Source organism: Neomonachus schauinslandi, chromosome X, assembly GCF_002201575.2.
Source record: "Neomonachus schauinslandi chromosome X, ASM220157v2, whole genome shotgun sequence".
In the NCBI taxonomy this organism is placed as follows: domain Eukaryota; kingdom Metazoa; phylum Chordata; class Mammalia; order Carnivora; family Phocidae; genus Neomonachus; species Neomonachus schauinslandi.
Window position 1 is genome coordinate 16,044,135 of NC_058419.1, and position 18,644 is coordinate 16,062,778.

The following is an 18,644-nucleotide window of genomic DNA, read 5'->3' on the forward strand; positions in this document are numbered from 1 at the left end:
AAGAAATGTTCATAGTTTGGAGAACAAAGACTTATAAAGGAGATGTGGCAGCTCTTTTAAATACTTGAAATTTGGGGTGACTGGGTGGCTCAGTCGGCTCAGAGGTTTCTGCCTCTTCCCCTGCTTGTTCTCTCTTTCTCTCTCAAATAAAATAAATAAAATCTTTTTAAAAAATCACAGATGTCAGGGACAGCCTGCTTCTCCCTCTCCTCCCTGCTTGTGCTCTCTGTTGCTATCTCTGTCTCTCTCTCTCTCATATAACACTCAGAAAACAATAATCAGGGCGCCTGGGTGGCTCAGTTGGTTAAGCGACTGCCTTCGGCTCAGGTCATGATCCTGGAGTCCCGGGATCGAGTCCCGCATCGGGCTCCCTGCTCGGCGGGGAGTCTGCTTCTCCCTCTGACCCTCCCCCCTCTCATGTGCTCTCTCTCATTCTCTCTCTCAAATAAATAAATAAAATCTTTAAAAAAAAAAAAAAGAAAACAATAATCAAGTCAAAAAATGGGCAGAAGACATGAACAGACACTTCCCCAAAGAAGACATACAAATGGCTAACAGACACATGAAAAAATGTTCATCATCATTAGCCATCAGGGAAATTCAAATCAAAACCACACTGAGATACCACCTTACACCAGTTAGAATGGCCAAAATGGACAGGGCAAGAAACAAGAAATGTTGGAGAGGTTGTGGAGAAAGGGGAACCCTCTTACACTGTTGGTGGGAATGCAAGTTGGTACAGCCACTTTGGAAAACAGTGTGGAGGTTCCTCAAAAATTTAAAAATAGAGCTACCCTATGACCCAGCAATTGCACTACTGGGTATTTACCCCAAAGATACAAATGTAGTGACCCGAAGGGGCACCTGCACCCCAATGTTCATAGCAGCAATGTCCACAATAGCCAAACTGTGGAAAGAGCCGAGATGCCCTTCAACAGATGAATGGATAAAGATGTGGTCCATATATACAATGGAATATTACTCAGCCATCAGAAAGGATGAATACCCAACTTTTGCACAAACATGGATGGGACTAGAGGAGATTATGCTAAGTGAAATAAGTCAAGCAGAGAAAGTCAATTATCATATGGTTTCACTTATTTGTGGAACATAAGGAATAGCATGGAGGACATTAGGAGAAGGAAGGGAAAAATGAAGGGGAGGAAATCGGAGGGAGAGCTGAACCATGAGAGACTATGGACTCTGAGAAACAAACTGAGGGTTTTAGAGGGGAGGGGGGAGAGGGATGGGTTAGCCCGGTGATGGGTATTAAGGAGGGCACGCACTGCATGGAGCACTGGGTGTTATACGAAAACAATGGATCGTGGATCACTACATCAAAAACTAATGATGTATTGTATGGTGACTAACATAATAAAATAAAATTTAAAAAATAAAATAAAAATAAATAAATAAAATCTTTATAAATAAATGAATGAATGAATGAATACTTGAAGGTCGGGGCACCTGGCTGGTTGGGTCGGTAGAGCATGTGACTCTTGATCTGGGTGGGGGGAGGTTGGGGGGGTTGTAAGTTGGAGCCCCACGTTGGGTGTAGAGATTACTTAAAAATAAAATCTTTTAAAAAATACTTGAAGGTCTACTCTGCTCAAAAGGGATTAAACTACTGCTTTACTTCCATGGTTTAGAGTTTAGGCCAATCAGCTGAAACTGTTCTTGGCCAACATAAGAAATGGACAGCCCTGAGAAGTAATGAGGCTCCCATCATCTTAAGTGTCCTAGAACCACCTGAAAATTAATTACTGGTCAGGGATATTGTTAAATTAAGTTTTCTATGATGGAGCCACTAAACTTCAGTGGCCTGAACAATCCTTTACAATTCCAGGCTCTTTTGCTTCCAAGTTCACTCAAGTTTATGTTCATTATAAAATTAAGTAACTTTATTTTGTAATTTATTTGGAAACATTTTTTTTGTATAAGAAGCATAAAACTATGCTTAAAAGTGAATAAATCTTTAATGTAAAATTTGAAGTGATGTTCTTGTAGACAGCATAGAGTTGGGTGATGTTTGTAAAAAAAAAAAAAAACCTACTCTGCTAATATCTTTTGTCATTCTTACGCCAGTTACATTTAAAGTAATTACTAATATGTTAGAGCTTAAGTCTGTCATTTTACTGTTTTCTGTTTGTTCATTTTGTTTCTCATTCCTCTTTCTCTTGTCTTCCTGTAGGATACTTGAGCATGTTTTAGGAATCCCATTTTTATTTATTTATAGGGTTTTTTTAGTATATCTCTCTGTATAGCTTTGTATCATTTTGTTTTCTTTATTTTATAGTTTTAGTATTTATTTTATAGTTTTTCAATGCAATATACATGTGTACCTATCACTTACACCCATGGAGTGACATAGAAAAAATTTACTTCCATTTAGGTGATGGTGATTCTATTCTGTTTACAGGTACTTTTTCTCACTCCATCCGTCTGTCTTCCTGCCTGCAGTGCCTTCCTCCTTGCCTTATCATTTCCTTTTCTGATTTTAGGGGACTCCCTGTAGCCATCCTTTAAGGGTAGGTCTGCTGGCAACCGATTCTCTTAAATTTCCTTCGTCTGAGACTGTCCTTGACTCGCCTCATTCCTGAAGGATATAGTTGCTGAATATAGAATTGGTGGTTGACAGTGGGTGGGAAAGCGGAAGCCTAGTCCTGCCTGTTGTCAGGAGGGGGTCGTGGTGGGGGGGTTGAAAGTCGGCTCCCCACCCACCCTGCTGAAACTGCGAAGAGGAAGGTGGGTATTGTCCAAAAGGTGTCGCATGGGGGTGGCCGGGTGGCTCAGTTGGTGAAGCATCTGCCTTCGGCTCAGGTCACAATCTCGGCATCCTGGGATGGAGCCCCGCCTCGGGCTCCCTGCTCAGTGGAGAGTCTTCTTCCCCCTGCCCCCTCCATTTGTGTGCTCTCTCTCTCTCTCTGTCTCTCTCTCTCAAATAAATAAATAAAATCCTTAAAAACAAAACAAAACACAAACGATGTCCTATTCTGTTAGGCCACCCTTTTCCCAGCCTTGGGCCAGGGGAGCAAGCTGTTCTTGCAGCTTTTCGTTGTTGGTGGTTCGTTGTTGGGAAACTCATTGCCGTGTCCTTCCTCGAGCCCCAAGCGCTAGTGTGAGTCTTCTTAATTTTAGGTGTGTACTGATATCTCACTGTGGTTTTCTTTTGCATTTCCCTTATGACTAATGATGCTAAGTATCTTTTCGTATGCTTGTTTGCTATTCAGTATCTATTTTCTCCTAAAGTGGCCATCCAAATCTTTTACTCCCTTTTTAAAAGTTAGGTTGTAAGAGGCCTTTATATATTTTAGATACCAAGCCTTTCTGGGATCGATGTTTTGCAAATAGTTTGTCCCAGGCTGCAGCTTGCCTCTTATTTTTTGCAATGTATTTCTGTCATGAGCACACTATGAAGGCGCACACGTGGCTTGTGTCTTTCCACAGTGTCCGCTTTATTCAGTCCTCGAGCAAAGTTAACATAATTATAGAACAGGTTCAGGATCCCAAACTCCATGACATTTCACCACGTGTTTCACTTGGCTTCTTACAGGGCGCACAAAGCAAAGCACAAGACAAGTCACACAACAAACAAGATAGAAGGGGGTGGGGTGGGGGTAGGAAGTTAAGGAACCAAAAGGGAAGTGAGTCTATGGGTGCGCAGCTGAGATAAGGCTCCGTCCAGTCCGGGTCAGCTCTCGGCACTCACCGCTTCTGATGTCCCAGCAGCCAAGGATCTCAGGTCTGTTGACCAAGATCAATGGGGCAGAGCCTTGGGCGGCACATGCCCTTTTGAGGTGGTCAGTTCTGAGTGTGTCACCTGCTGCTGCTGGTCTCGTGATGTCTGGTCTTAGCGGCTCCATCACTGCTTGACAGGAGTGACTCCATCTTGCTCTCGACAGTTTCAAAGACCAGAAGTTTTCAATTTTGATAAAGTTTCATTGATCAGTGTTTTCTTTAGGGTGCATGGTGTTTGGTCTTATGTAAGAAATCTGTGCCGGTCCCAAAGTTACCAAGATCTTCTCCTATGCTTGATTTTAGAAGTTTTATAGTCTCAGTGTTTCACTTTGATCTGTTACCCATTTTATTCTTTTATTAAAGATTTATTTATTTATTTGAGAGAGAGACTGAGAGAGTGTGTGTGAGTGGGGGCGGGGGCAGAGGGAAAGGATCTCCAGCAGACTCCCCACTGAGCATGGAGCCCAACAAAGGGCTCAATCCCACCACCCAGAAGATCACCACTTCTGGCCCACAGTGCAGAGAACTGTCAAGAGAGTGGGAGGATGGAGCTTCCAGAAGCGTCTGCACACAGGCAGAGAACTTTCCTGCTCTGGTTGAAAAATAATAATGTTTGTGTACGGCCTGAGATAAGAGACAAGGTTCATTTCATTTATCAGACACCGTTATTGAGGTATAATTGACACCCAATATATGGAGCATATTTAACGTGTCTAATCGGTTTTGTCACATGTATATCCTCTTGAAACCATCACCGTGCTCAAGTGAATACATCCATCACCCTTGAGTTTCCTCAGGCCCCTTTGTAATTTCTTCCTCCCATGCTTTCCTACCTCCCACACCTAAGCAACCACTGATGTGCTTTCTGTCACGACAGATTCAGAGGAGGAAGGGCCACTCACCAGAAGCTACAATTGGGGACGGACATAGCCACTGCTGGAGACGCAATGATAAGTCAGGGTTGTGGTAGGGAGTAAAGACCTTGGCCTGTCTCCTCCCATCCTTGGATTTCATGAGGTTGCTTACCCTTGGCCAAACCCAACTGCCAGCCCGAGGGTGAAGGAGGGTAATGCCGTCTGGGAGTTGCAGGCTTCCTGGGCACATAGCATATAGAGACAGTCATATGTACATGGCACGTCCAACAGTCATCTTTTTCAGGAACAGTTGGAAAAAGTCCAGCACTGGTCAGCCTCTGGGCTTATAACGTGAGGAGAGTGGAGCCAGAACTGACTGCCGAGACCAGCCAGACAAGTAAGTACATCTCTGTGTAGTGAGAGGCGAGGGGCAGTGGGCAGAGGGTAGCCCCTCTCTCCTGTCCCCTGTGCCATCATTAAAGATGGTGTTGAAATTCCTTCTCCGGGTCTCTAGAGACAGGAACTACCAGCAGTGGTAGGGTCACTACTGGGCATTTCTACGATCTGCTTTTTTACTATGTGGTGACATCTTTTTCCAGTTCTTATTTGTGTTCCTCTGTCCATTGTGGGTGCCATTGTTATAGACATCTTGACTTTATTAAATGGTTCTCATTTAAAAATAAACCTAAATTTGGGGGCACCTGGGTGGCTCAGTCGTTAAGCGTCTGCCTTCGGCTCAGGTCATGATCCCAGGGTCCTGGGATCGAGCCCCGCATCGGGCTCCCTGCTCGGCGGGAAGCCTGCTTCTCCCTCTCCCACTCCCCCTGCTTGTGTTCCCTCTCTCGCTGGGTCTCTCTCTCTGTCCAAATAAATAAAATCTTTTAAAAATAAATAAATAAAAAATAAACCTAAATTTGACCTTTTAAGCACCCAAGTTTTGTTTTGTTTTATTATGTTCCATTAGCCCACATATAGTATCATCATTAGTTTCTGAGGTAGTGTTCAACGATTCATCAGCTGCATATAACACCCAGTGCTCATCACATCACGTGCCCTCCTCAATACCTGTCACCGGGTCACCCCCTCCCCTTCCGCAACCCTCAGTTTGGTTTCCGGAGTCCAGAGTCTCTCTTGGTTTGTCTCCCTCTCTGATTTCTTCCCCTTCAGTTTTCCCTCCCTTCCTCTGTGGTCCTCTGTGCTATTCCTTCACACCCAGGTTTTGATCTTTATTTTTCTCCTTTTTTCAGAAAGCCTTGCCACAGCCAGAAGCAGCAGGAAGATGGGCTCTGGATGGGATTGTGGGAATGCTTCTCAGGTGCCTTTGTTGTAGGGGTGAGGATGTGGATCCGAATGTTCTTTTTTTTATTATTATTTTTTATTTGAGAGCGAGAAAGAGTGAGAGCACGAGCAGGGGGAGGGGCAGAGGGAGAAGCAGACTCCCCACTGAGCAGGGAGCCCGATGAGGGGCTGGATCCCAGGACCCTGGCATCATGACCTGAGCCCAAGGCAGACGCCCAACCGACTGAGCCACCCAGGTGCCCCCGAATGTTCTTCAAAGCCAGCTCTATCTAGGAGAAAGGGAAAAGATGGGACCCGTAGACAGAGTGGAGAGTGGCGGTCTGCCCAGTCTCTCCCTGCAGTGGTGGTGTGGGGTGGGCACTGCTGGGGGTCTTGGAGGCCATGGGCTGACAATCAAAGTAATAAGTACATTAGTATCACTCCAATCTTCACCTTTGATAGGTCATCCTTTTTTTTCTTTTTTTTCTTTCTTTCTTTTTTTTTGCTTTGCAGACATTGCTGGAACCACAAACCATGTCTTATTCACAAGTCTCCCGTGTCCGAGTCTGGAAGCCCCTTGGCTCATTCCCAGGAAACCTCAGCTTCAAGCGTGAATCTCCTCAGCCACGAAATGGGAATCGCACTTTGCTGTGAGGAACATTGCGAGGACCCTGTGTGATTATCTTTGTAAAGAGCCCAGCACGCAGGAGAGAGTCAAGGATTTAGTAGCCCATATCCTTAATCCATATTTGGGGGCAGCACATGAATGGTGCCTGATTGAGCATTTCTTCCTACCCGGTCTTCTTCCTGCTCCCCGCCTCCCACCCCCTCACTCCACATCCAAGCTCTTTACACTTGGTCATCATTTCCTTTCATTGTTTCTGTCTTTTCCCAGGGCCAGCAAGTTTCCTTGGGGATGCAGTGGGCTTCTCTTTGGAAACCACGCTTCTATAATCTTGCTCTGAAATAAGAGGTGGCCCAGGACCCCAGGCTTTTCCTCGCTTTTGCAGATCATGTTGACATTGCAAAGCCTTTAGATTTATTACCATGATTGATTAAATAATGGAAAAATCTGGGCAGGTGGGGATCATTGTTATTTTCTACCTGTGAAAAGCTGAAGCCTTATGTATTTAGAAAAAGTTTAAGCCTAAACCACTCATGTGAACCGTAGCAGCCAAGTTCTTGTACCAGGTGACTTGACAGTGACCAAGGGCCAGTCACCACCCACATTTATCATCGGTTCTTGACCAAAATGTTGCTTATTTGTTACAGCAGGAAAGTTGTGAAAGAGAAATATATCTATAAAACCAGGGACACCTGGGTGGCTCAGTCGTTAAGCGTCTGCCTTCGGCTCAGGTCATGATCCCAGGGTCCTGGGATTGAGTCCCGCATCGGGCTCCCTGCTCCTTGGGAGCCTGCTTCTCCCTCTGCCTCTCTCTCTCTGTCTCTCATGAATAAATAAATAAAATCTTTTAAAAAAAAAGAAATATATCTATAAAACCAATCTTTTACCAGGAACTTGGGTGGCTCAGTCAGTTAAGCAGCTCCCTTCGACTCGGGTCATGATCCCAGCGTCCTGGGATCGAGCCCCCCATTGGGCTCCCTGCCCCGTGGGGAGTCTGCTTGTCCCTCTCCCTCTGCCGCTCCCCCTGCTTGTGTTCTCTGTCTCTGTCAAATACATAAAATCTTAAAGCAAACAAAAAATCTTTTAACTTAGAAATTCAGTCCTCTTGAGTGCCTTTATTGTAGGCTGGGGAAAGGCCTCCCTGAGTTATTTGGTGTAAGGAGCAATCCCACTGAGAACTGGCATTTAAAAGAGGGCAGGGGCGCCTGGGTGGCTCGGTCTCGGCCTGGTGCGGAGAGGCTAGGTCTCTCTGAGGTCCTTTGGCCTCCTGCTTTTACTGCCAGCCTTGATAGCTCGGCAGCTATTAATAATTGCTATATGACATCCAGAATGTATTCCCAAAAAACCTCGCACCAAGGGAACAGGGGGTCCAAAAATGCAGGGAGGCAGAAGGGGAGCAACCTAACCTCTTCTGTGCCACTGCCCCTTCACAAACACCAAGGACACCCCATTAAAGTAACCGAGAGCTACACGACTGTATTCTGTGTCTGCCTTACATCTAGAATCCTTATTTTCTAGGGCTTTAGGATACTTAACCAAATTTTATCACATATACCTCTTTAAAAAAAAAAAAAACTAAATGGGGGCACCTGGGTGGCTCAGTCAGTTAAGGCACCCAACTCTTGGTTTCGGTGCAGGTCATGATCTCAGGGTCGTGAGATCGAGCCCCGCGCAGAGCTCCATACTCGGCGGGGAGTCTGCTTCCGCTTTCCCTCTGCCCCTTCCCCACTCTCGCACCCATGCACGTGCAGGCTCTCTCTCTCAAATAAATCTTTTTTTAAATAAACCTAAATGAACTTTTATTTTTTTCCTAAATGAACTTTAAAAGCAGAAATAGAATGAACCTCATTTTCTAATTACAATGTGGCAAAACGAAAAGTTAAAAAAATGGCAATATCGTATAGCTTTGGATCAAAGAGGAATTATAATGAAAACTGCAATTACAAATAATTTTGAAATCATCAGTAATAACACTGTGATGATTAATTTAATGTGCCAACTTGACTGGACTAAGAGATGCCCAGATAGCTGGTAAAACATTATTCCTCGGCTTGTCCGTGAGGGTGTTACCAGAAGAGATTATTAGCCTTTGACTCAGTGACTGAGTAAAGCGATCTGCCTTCACCAAGTGGGTGGGCAGCACCGAACCTGAGGGCCTGAACAGAACAAAAAGGTGGAAGAAGAGCAAATTCCCTGGCTCTCTTCTTGAGTTGGGATGTCCTTCTGTTCCTGCTCTTGAACACTAAAGCTCCTGGTTCTCTGATTTTCAGACTCTGGGACTTACACCTGCAACCCCCCAGTTCTCAAGTCTTCCACCTTGGACTGGGAGTTACAACATTGGACTAGGAGTTAACGTGTCCCAACTAGAATTGAATTATATTACCAGCCACTCTGGCTCTCCAGCTAGCAGATAGCCGATTATGGGACTTCTCAGTCTTCCTAACTGTATGAGCCAATTCCTGTAATCAATCTCTCTCTCCCTCTCGTTTTCTACACACACACACACACACACACACACACACACCCCATTGGTTCTGCTTCTCTGGAAAATCCTAATACGGACATTATGTATAAAACTATAGAATGGGATTAAAGCCATATTTAGAGGAAAATCCATAACTTAAGTGCTTTTATCATTAAACAGCGAAGAATGAAAAGACAATATCCTGAATATTTCTTGAAAAGCTTACACTGTGTCAGGCCTGGACAATACATATTTCATTTAACCTTCAGAGCACTTATGGGATGGCTGCTGGTTTTTGTCCTTCAAAACGCTAAGGAGGTAGGGACTGTATTTTGCCACTACCTTTTGGAAATGTTCAGAAATATAACTACGCACATCCAATAGGATCCACTAGGCACATCCACTGGGATATATGTTTCCAAGAATTATTTCACATATTTCTTGACTCAATGCCACAAATATTGATTAGTGCCTGTTACATACATGACAGTAGAACAAAGAAATAGATAATAGATGTCTTCTAAGCTGCAAAATCCAGTTGTGCATTTATGCTATAGATGGGGGGGGCGGGGAGGATGCAGCTTGTATGATGACGGCAACTAAGCCTCCTAGCTAAAACTGACTGTATTAAATGCTCAGAATGATGCATAAACCCAGCACCACGCATGCTGGAGTAAAGTGATTGCAACGTAGGGTGGGAGCAGGGGTCAACTGTGGTGCTTGTCGCCACGGCTCAGGGAAGCGAGCGGTTCTGAGTTGCGCAAACCATTATTAACGTGATCGAGGCAGGACGAGCATACACATTTCCACTTTATTAAAATATTGCATAGATACAGAGCAGTTGGGCACATCCTTTCTAAGGCACTGTCCTGGTTTGAATGCAAGTCCACAAGAGAGAAAAGAGAAGCCATTACATTCCGTATTGTTCATCTCTACATTCAGACTCCTCCCACGTTACATGTTTATTGCTACTGGGATCTCAACGTTAACCCCACACTTATAGCAGCATCTTACAGGGACCCGGATGACAAGAATTAAAGACACACCCTGGCTCTAGCGCTTCATATGATTTGGCACTTAATTCCAAACTCTCTTGCATTGTTCTCCATGTGTTTCCCAACTCTTGTTTAACTAACGATATTATAAACTCCTTATGCACCTGACTCACAGATTAATGTCTTTACTGGTTTCCATTAAGCCTAGAACAGGACTAGCTGGGCACATCGTAGTTGCCCCCGAAATATTTATAGTCAATATCACTTCCGAGAACTTCAATGGAAGAGAAAAAAAATATATACTTTCCGTAATTCTAGGTTAGGGAAAGAATGACTGGTATCTTCAAAAAGGGAAAATACTTGAATGTCCTACCTCTTGTATTTCACAACAAGGAACTAGGTAGGCTGAAGGAATATTTTCAGGTATCAACAGCTATAACTGACAAAGAGAGCTCTTCCCTTGTTACAGGACGTTGAGTCATTACCACGATTACATGAGAATGTTTATATAAGTAGCAATATGTGTGTGTGGTTATAAGTAAATTTCAAAGAGGTTGAGAATCACTGAGCGACATATAAATTATCTCAATTAGTGACCCTCACACCTCCTTAAAATGATGTGTGTGTGTGTGTGTGTGTGTGTATTACATAAAAAAAAAATGTATATATGTAAAGAACTTTTCATAACACCCTTGAAACAACTGGAGATAACTAGGCTTGGGAGCGACAAGACTATACTGACAGCTATAGATATATTTGTTAAAGACAGTGTGTTCCAAGGAGTATCTGCAGAATACTGGTTCTCTGGGTTATCACTGGGTGTACATGAAAAGGGGTTCTGGGGTCAAATAGGTTGGCAAAACATTGAGCCAAAAGAGGTGCTCTTGCCACACCTTTACTGGAGGGCCTCTCAGACATCCTCATACGCTGGTGGGCACCGTGAATCTAGAAAGTGGAGACAGCAGGGAGTCCCAAAGTTATTTGTAAAGTATCTTGTAGAACTAAGTGCTCTACGACACATAGTTAGGGGGACACTGAATTAAAGAATGGGTAAAATTTTAAAAGCACTGAGAGACACAGGGGTGAATACCAAAGGAGTACCAAGCAACAGACACTGGTTCCTCAGTCAGTCTAAATTAAATCAAATTCTACTTGGATGACATCAACTGTCAAACGGATTCTTCCACAAAGAGCTTACTTATTCTGTGAACAAAAGAAATCCTCAAATGAATACTCGGCTCTAAGCAGCATCACCCCAGACCGCCGACTAAGCAGACTAGCCAACTCTGCACAATTCATAACTAAAGGGTAAAAATCTTAATTTCCTTAAACATAAAAACTTTCTATGGAAATAACCCCGTTCTTACCAGGCAAATGTGTTCCCGACACATTTTTATTATTTCACAAAATACACTGTCTCCTTTCTTGCTAGTTACGACACATAAAGCTTTGAACGAATATAATCACCTTTAATAATGACAGCAGAGGGGTGCCTGGGTGGCTCAGTCGTTGAGCGTCTACCTTCGGCTCAGGTCCTGATCCCAGGGTCCTGGGATCGAGCCCCGCATCGGGCTCTCTGTTCAGCGGGGAGCCTGCTTCTCCCTCTCCCACTCCCCCTGCTTGTGTTCCCTCTCTCACTGTCTCTCTCTGTCAAATAAATAAACAAAATCTTTAAAAAAAAAAAAAAGAGTTGCTGTTTAAAAAAAAATAATGACAGCAGAATAATTCTGGTGCTGCTACAGGAGATATGTTGGTGGACACGATTATCCATCATATTAACCCTACCCTGAAAAGGACTGTCAACTGTGATATGCTTTATGCTTTATATCTATGATACGGCTGGCCCGGGACACAAAAGATTTCATGGTCATAAAAAAAATATATATAAAAAATAAGTAAGAGACAGAATAAATCGAATCTGGGAACACTGCAAGACTAGATGGATACGCTAGAATTCATATACTTTGGAAGACGGGGTTTTAAAATAGTTCTTAAAACCTGTTCTCAGAAGCTCAAACGAAAAGATTCCTCCAAGACAAACAGGCTGCTGCCGGTTAAGATTTTTTTTTTTTTTTTGAGTGTCAATTTCTGTAGGAGCCTGCTGCCTTTGACAATTCTCAAAGAAGTCCTCTAAAGTGAGTGACCTGGTGCATAATAAGGCCTGCCCTCTGCCTGAAGCTTTTAGAACAATGACTACACTTATATGGCTTCTCCCCTGTATGGATTCGTAAATGAATAACAAGGCTTGGTCTCTGTCTAAAGCTTTTCCCACAGTAAGTACATTTAAAAGGTCTCTCTTCTGTGTGAGTTCTCTGATGCAAAGTTAGAGCTGTCAGTCTACTAAAACTTTTACCACAACTGGGACATCTGTGAGGTTTTTCACCCGAATGCGTTTTCAGATGCCTTTTGAGACTCGATCCATGACAAAAGCTTTTCCCACACTCCAGGCATTTGTACGTTTCTTCTTCAGAATGGGTTCTCTGGTGGCCTATCAGGTGTGACCGCCGAGTGAATCGCTTGTTACACACGGTGCACTCATAGGGTCTCTCCCCTGTGTGAAGCCGTTGGTGCCTATAAAGGTCTGAACTACGGAGGAATCTTTTTCCACACTCAGGGCATTTATGGGGCTCCTCTCCTGAGTGAATTCTCTGGTGCCCCGTAAGTTGGGACTTCCGAGCAAAACACTTCCCACACTGAGGACATCGGTGAGGTTTGTCCCCTGGACTCTTTTTCTTCTGGGGCCTGGGGTTAAGAGGTTCTTCCACGTTGGAATTTTCAGGTTTCTCTCCTGCCGGGCGGTCCTGATGATCTACCAGTTTTGTTAAATCTGTCTGTAAATCCTCTGGGGGGCTCTCCCATTGATTCCCCAACTGTACATAGTCCTTCTGCAAGATGGGCCCGTGGAGAGCATTCCCCTCTAGAGTAACAATAAATGGGTACATGTTCTCCAGTTTTTTCTGTTTCGAAGTATCATCTTCGTTTTCTATCCCGATCTCAAAACCTGAGAGAAGACAGAGAAATGGCAGCTGTCACCGTGTCCCACGGAGGAAAAAAAACAAAAACACGAGGGAAAGTGAAGAGTTGTATTAAACCACCAGTAGGAAAACAGAAATTCCTATGGAGAATCCCAAACTCTCTCTCCTGATCAAGGCTGAATTTCTCTTTTCTCCCTTTTGTGGTATCAGTGAACAATTACTTACCTATCTTGGAATCAAGTAATTGCTTCATTTCTTTGGAATCTTGTAGTTCCTTCACCCACGCTTCTTCCCGAGGCTCCAATGGAAAGCTCACGTCAAGCTTTGGTACGGGATATCCTGGCCGTAAGAAAGACAAGAAGCATGATAGGTTTTTCCTTGATGATATCCTGGACACGCGGCCGCTTAGTGTCTACTTCCTCCCCAGTTAGAATGACTCCACCCAGGACTTCTTACGAGAGCCTCTTTTTTAAAGATTAAGAACGAAACATAGGGGCGCCTGGGTGGCTCAGTCGTTAAGCGTCTGCCTTCGGCTCAGGTCACGATCCCAGGGTCCTGGGACCGAGCCCCGCATCGGGCTCCCTGCTCAGCGGGAAGCCTGCTTCTCCCTCTCCCACTCTCTCTGCTTGTGTTCCCTCTCTCGCTGTCTTTCTCTCTGTCAAATACATAAATAAAATCTTTAAAAAAAAAAAAAAGAACGAAACATGAAATTCAAGGCTACTCTCCTCTAATCAATGGAAGGGGAGTGAATGTTTCTCTGTGTTGAAATCAATGCACTAAATGATTTCTGTATCTACTTTGATGTTCGATTATTCAGGTTGGAGCCAAAATAGGAAGTAAATCTTCATAAAGTTTTGGCAATATTGAAACTGAGAAATGCTGCTACTGAGTACCAAGTGCAGAGAGAGCTAAAAGTAGGGCTTAGGAAACTGTTTACTAGAATCATTTCCATTGAGATTTTCCAATTAAAATGGAAAACGACGAAGCTGGCAATGAGCAAAAGCCGTTTGCTTCAGCCCAAGTCTCGAAGTGCACTCTCTTGAAATTAACCCAAACAACTCTCGAAGTGTTTCTCACTGTCAATCTAAGAACAACTGGGACAAGAGAGCGCCTGGGTGGCTCAGCCTGTTAAGCGGCCGACTCTTGGTTTCGGCTCCGGTCATGGTCTCAGGGTTGTGAGATCGAGCCCTGCATCATGCTCTTCACTGAGCCTGGAGCTTGGTTAAGATTCTCTCTCTCTCTCTTAAAAAAAAAGAACTAGGACAAGATTTGACACTGCTGTCCCCTGTCCCCTGTGTCCTACCACCCCTCCCCCCCCCCCCCCCCCCCCCCCCCCGCCCACTGAGAGCTGCTATGGCTTCCATTCTCCTTCCACGACCCTTCCTCCCCTTCCTCAGCTCCAGCAAAGTATATTGGTCTGCAATAACGTGTGGGAATTGCTGATTTTAAGTCTAGATACGGGGGCAGCTCAGTTAGTTAAGCATCTGCCTTCAGCTCAGGTCATGATCCCAGAGTCCTGGGATCAAGCCCCGTATCAGGAGGCTCCCTGCTCAGCGGGGAGCCTGCTTCTGCCTCTGCCCACTGCTGTTCCCCCTGCTTGTGCTCTCTCTCTCTCAAATAAATAAATAAAATCTTTTAAAAAAATGAAATAAATCCAAATGCAGGATGCTGTTTAAATATTAGCATTATTTTCTTAAATATTAGCATTATTAAAATAACATTGGCAAGTTAATGAAAATTTAAGTTTCAAAACATGTCAAAACAGGAAGGGGACTAAGATACCTTATTTTATATTCTCATGGAAAAAAGACCTTTTAAGATTAACAAAAATGTATTTCAAATAAAATTCTGTTTAAACTCACTGTATTGTTTTTGTTTAGATTTCAAAACTACAAGTGGGCTCAAAGGGTAACATGGCACAGCTCAAACAAAACTGGGGGTCACAGACAGAAGGAAGGCTACCATGAAGAAAAAGCGAGAGCAAACAGAAACTTGAAATAAGCAGAGTAGCAAAGGCGGAGGTGTAAAATACGGACTTATGACCTAAACATAGCAGGGGAGACGGACTTCCAGCATGGGACCATGAGGGGCTCTGCAGGCTTACCTCCCAGGGAAACTGGGGAAAATGATTAAAAATAAAAAAATAAAAAAATAACAAAAAACATTGGTCCTAAGGGCCTATAGCAAACTAGGAAACATCTATTTTTTTAAATCTGCTAAAATTCACAGATAATAGGGAGAGTCTTAAGATTTTATTTTTTTAAAGATTTTCTTTCTTTATTTAACAGAGAGAAAGAACACAGGCAGGGGGAGTGCAGAGGGAGAGGGAGAAGCAGGCTCCCCGCTGAGCAGGGAGCCTGGAATCGGGGCTCGATCCCAGGACCCTGGGATCATGACCTGAGCCGAAGGTAGACGCTTAACCAACCGAGCCACCCAGGCGCCCCTCAGGCACCCAGAGTCTTAAGATTTTAAACCACAACAGTTCTCTTTAGTGCCTCTCCCAGCTCCAGGCTAGATTGGCATAGCTAAGGGCCTGGGGCAGCCGCTCCCCCAGCTCCCTTTCAGAGGGCTAGCTTCCTGGGAGGGGCAGGATGTCAGCATTTCTCATCTTACCCCCAGCTAACCATTGTTGATTCTAAAGTCCAAGCAATGTGGCTGAGAGGCTGGGGGCTCCTTTTATCTACCCAGTCCCTACTGGTGGCATGAAGGATCTACCCTGGGTGTAGTACTGCTGCGAATCCTAGAGGACTCCCTGATTGTCCTCGTAAGGCAATGGTGATCGGAAGGCAGTAGTAGTTCTGTGCCTGCAGAGGCAACCCAAGAAGATCTGACACCCACACCTCGTGCTCAGCTCCTAGAGTAGCAACATCACGCAGAGATAAGCACACCACTTTGCCTACCTCCAGAGCGAAGTATCAGAGATTTGGCCTGGGGGGGCGGGGAAAGCAGACCTTAAAACAGGTAGCTCCTAATGTATTTGCACAGAAACTGATTCATTTGCAACAGAGAATGAAAACAGTCAATCCTAAGGATACTCTCAAAAAGAGCAGAGGTTATAATGCAAGGCAACTGGAAAGAATTTGATAGATTAATTGACTATACACCCTAAACCGTAGGCTGACTAGTTTGCGGGAGAGAACTGGGGGAAAAGACAGCTAGGAGGAGCCCTCCTGGGATCAGAACAAATCTCAAAAATTGACCTTAGGAATTAGCCCCAAAAAGGTGTCTGGAATTGACTGGATTCATCTGCAGAGAAATTATGCTCCAGAGCACTGTTGAAAACAATAGAGCAATTAGCTGGCAATTAATGGCTGGCTCAGGTCAGAGAAAGAGACAGCCAAAGAAAACCCTGTAAAAAGTATTGTCATTCAAGGGTGACTGTGTGCACACCCAGGGCTGTGTGCTCCCTGAGGAGCAACATCAAATGCTTAACATTTAGGAGTGGACTAGACTTCACTAAAATAATGCAGCCATTTACCAAACAAATAAACAAACAAATAACAATAACAAGCCCTGGGGAGAAGAAAGAAGAACAGAGAGTTGCTACAATATATTATCTAAAATGTCCAGTTTCCAACAAAACATGATGAGACACGCATGTGGACAGGAAAGCATGACTCATACACTGGAAAAAAAAGAGCAGGCAACAGAATCTGCCTATGTGAGTGACTACATACTAAATTCAACAAAGACTTGAAAGTAGCCATCATGAGTATGTTCCAAGAATGAAAGGAAACCATGATTAAAGAAGCAAAGTAAAATTATGATGACAAACATCACATCACATCAAACAGAGAGTATCAATAAATAGAAAGTATAAAAAAGCATCCAATGGAAATTCTGGAGTTGAAAAGTACAATAACTGAAATGGAAAATTCATTAGAATAGCTCAAGAAGAGATCTGAACTGTCAGAAGAATTAGTGAACTTGAAGACAGATCAAAAGAGATTATACTATCAGAAGAACAGAGAGAAAAAAAAGAATGAAGGGAAATGAATGGAACCTCAGAGAAAAGTGGGGTGCCACTCAGTGTACTAACTGATATATAATGAGAACCAAGAGAGGAGTGAGAAAAAGGAGCAGAAAAAAAAATGAACAAATAACGGCCCCAAACTGCCCAAATGTACTGATACATTCACCTACACATCTAGGACGCTCAATGAGTTCCAAGTAAGAAACACGAAAAGATCTACAAACAGATGTATGATAGCAAAACTCCTAAAAGTCACATAAAAGGAAGAAAACCTTGAAAGAGAGCAGGAGAAAAATGACTTGTCACTTACAAGGGAACCCAAATGAAATTAAAAGCTGAGTTCTCATCAGCAACAGTGGAGGCCAGAAGACAGGAGGATAGCAAATTCAAAGTGTTCAAAGAAAAATGAAAAATGCCAACCAAGAATCTTATAACCAGAAAAGCTATCTTTAAAAAATGAACGTGAGAGGCACCTGGGTGGCTCAGCCAGTTAAGCATCGGACTCTTGATTTCGGCTCAGGTCATGATCTCAGGGTCGTGAGATCAAGCCCCGTGTCAGGCTCTGCACTGGGTGGGAAGCCTGCTTGAGATTCTCTCTCTCCCTCTCCCTCTGCACCTCCTCCCTGCTCACACCCTCTCTCTTTCTCAAAAATAAATAAATAAATAATTAAAAAATGAATGTGAAATAACATTACTGATAAGCAAAAACCGAGAGAATTCATTGGTAAGCACTCTTGCCTAACAAGAAATACTAAATAGGGGCGCCTGGGTGGCTCAGTCGGTTAAGCGCTGGCCTTCAGCTCAGGTCACGATCCCAGAGTCCTAGGACCAAGCCCCACGTCGGGCTCCCTGCAGGGAGCCTGCTTCTCCCTCTCCCTCTGCCTGCTGCTTCCCAGCTTGTACTCTCTCTCTCTTTCTCTCTGTCAAATAAAATAAAAAAAAGAAAGAAATACTAAATAAAGGAAGTTCCTCAGTCTGAAAGCTAGTGATTCCAAATGGTTATCTGAATCTACACGAAAAAAAAAAGGGCACAAGTAAGGGTGATTACATAATTATACAAGATAGTATAAATACTAATTTGTTTCTTTTTTCTCTTAAAAGATTTTAAAAGCAATTGTATAAAACAATATATATGTGGTGCATCGTTGAGCAAATAATCTAGACATGTAATACATGTGCACAAATGAGGTGGATGAGAGCCAAACTGTACTGGGCTAAAGAAATGACTCCAGGGGCGCCTGGGTGGCTCGGTCATTAAGTGTCTGCCTTCAGCTCAGGTCATGATCCCAGGGTCCTGGGATCGAGCCCCACATCGGGCTCCCTGCTCAGCGGGAAGCCTGCTTCCCTCTCCCATTCCCCCTGCTTGTGTTCCCTCTCTCGCTGTCTCTCTCTCTCTCTGTCAAATAAATAAATAAAATCTTTTAAAAAAATGACTCCAGTTAATAACTAATCTACAGTAAAAATGAAGAAAACCAGAAATATAAATAAGGTTAATACAACAAAAGCTGTAATATCTATTTGTATTCCTTCTCCCTCTAGCTCTTTTAGAAGTGTTAAAATTATATAAACTAATACCTTTAACAATATACAGTTGAGTTTCTAACATTTTTAATGTAATATGTATGAAAGCAATACCACAAGAAGGGAGAAAAGAGAATAAAGCTATATAGAAAAAATATTTCTTTTTTTAGAGGGGGGAGGGGCAGAAGGAGAGGGAGAGAGATAATCTTTTAAGATTTTAT

At 43.6% G+C, this 18,644-nt stretch overlaps 1 protein-coding gene across 1 annotated transcript in view; it reads right to left on the reverse strand.

Annotated features, from left to right (window-relative positions):
* Positions 1-12,071: 12,071 nt before the first annotated feature.
* Positions 12,072-18,644, reverse strand: part of ZNF449 (zinc finger protein 449) — a 45,566-nt gene continuing 38,993 nt past the window's right edge. Inside the window, exons 3-4 of the mRNA XM_044911919.1 lie at positions 13,155-13,268; positions 12,072-12,955 (exon numbers count right to left, since the gene is read on the reverse strand). Coding sequence (XP_044767854.1) covers positions 12,072-12,955; positions 13,155-13,268 — 998 coding nt within the window. The remainder of the gene's footprint in view (positions 12,956-13,154; positions 13,269-18,644) is intronic.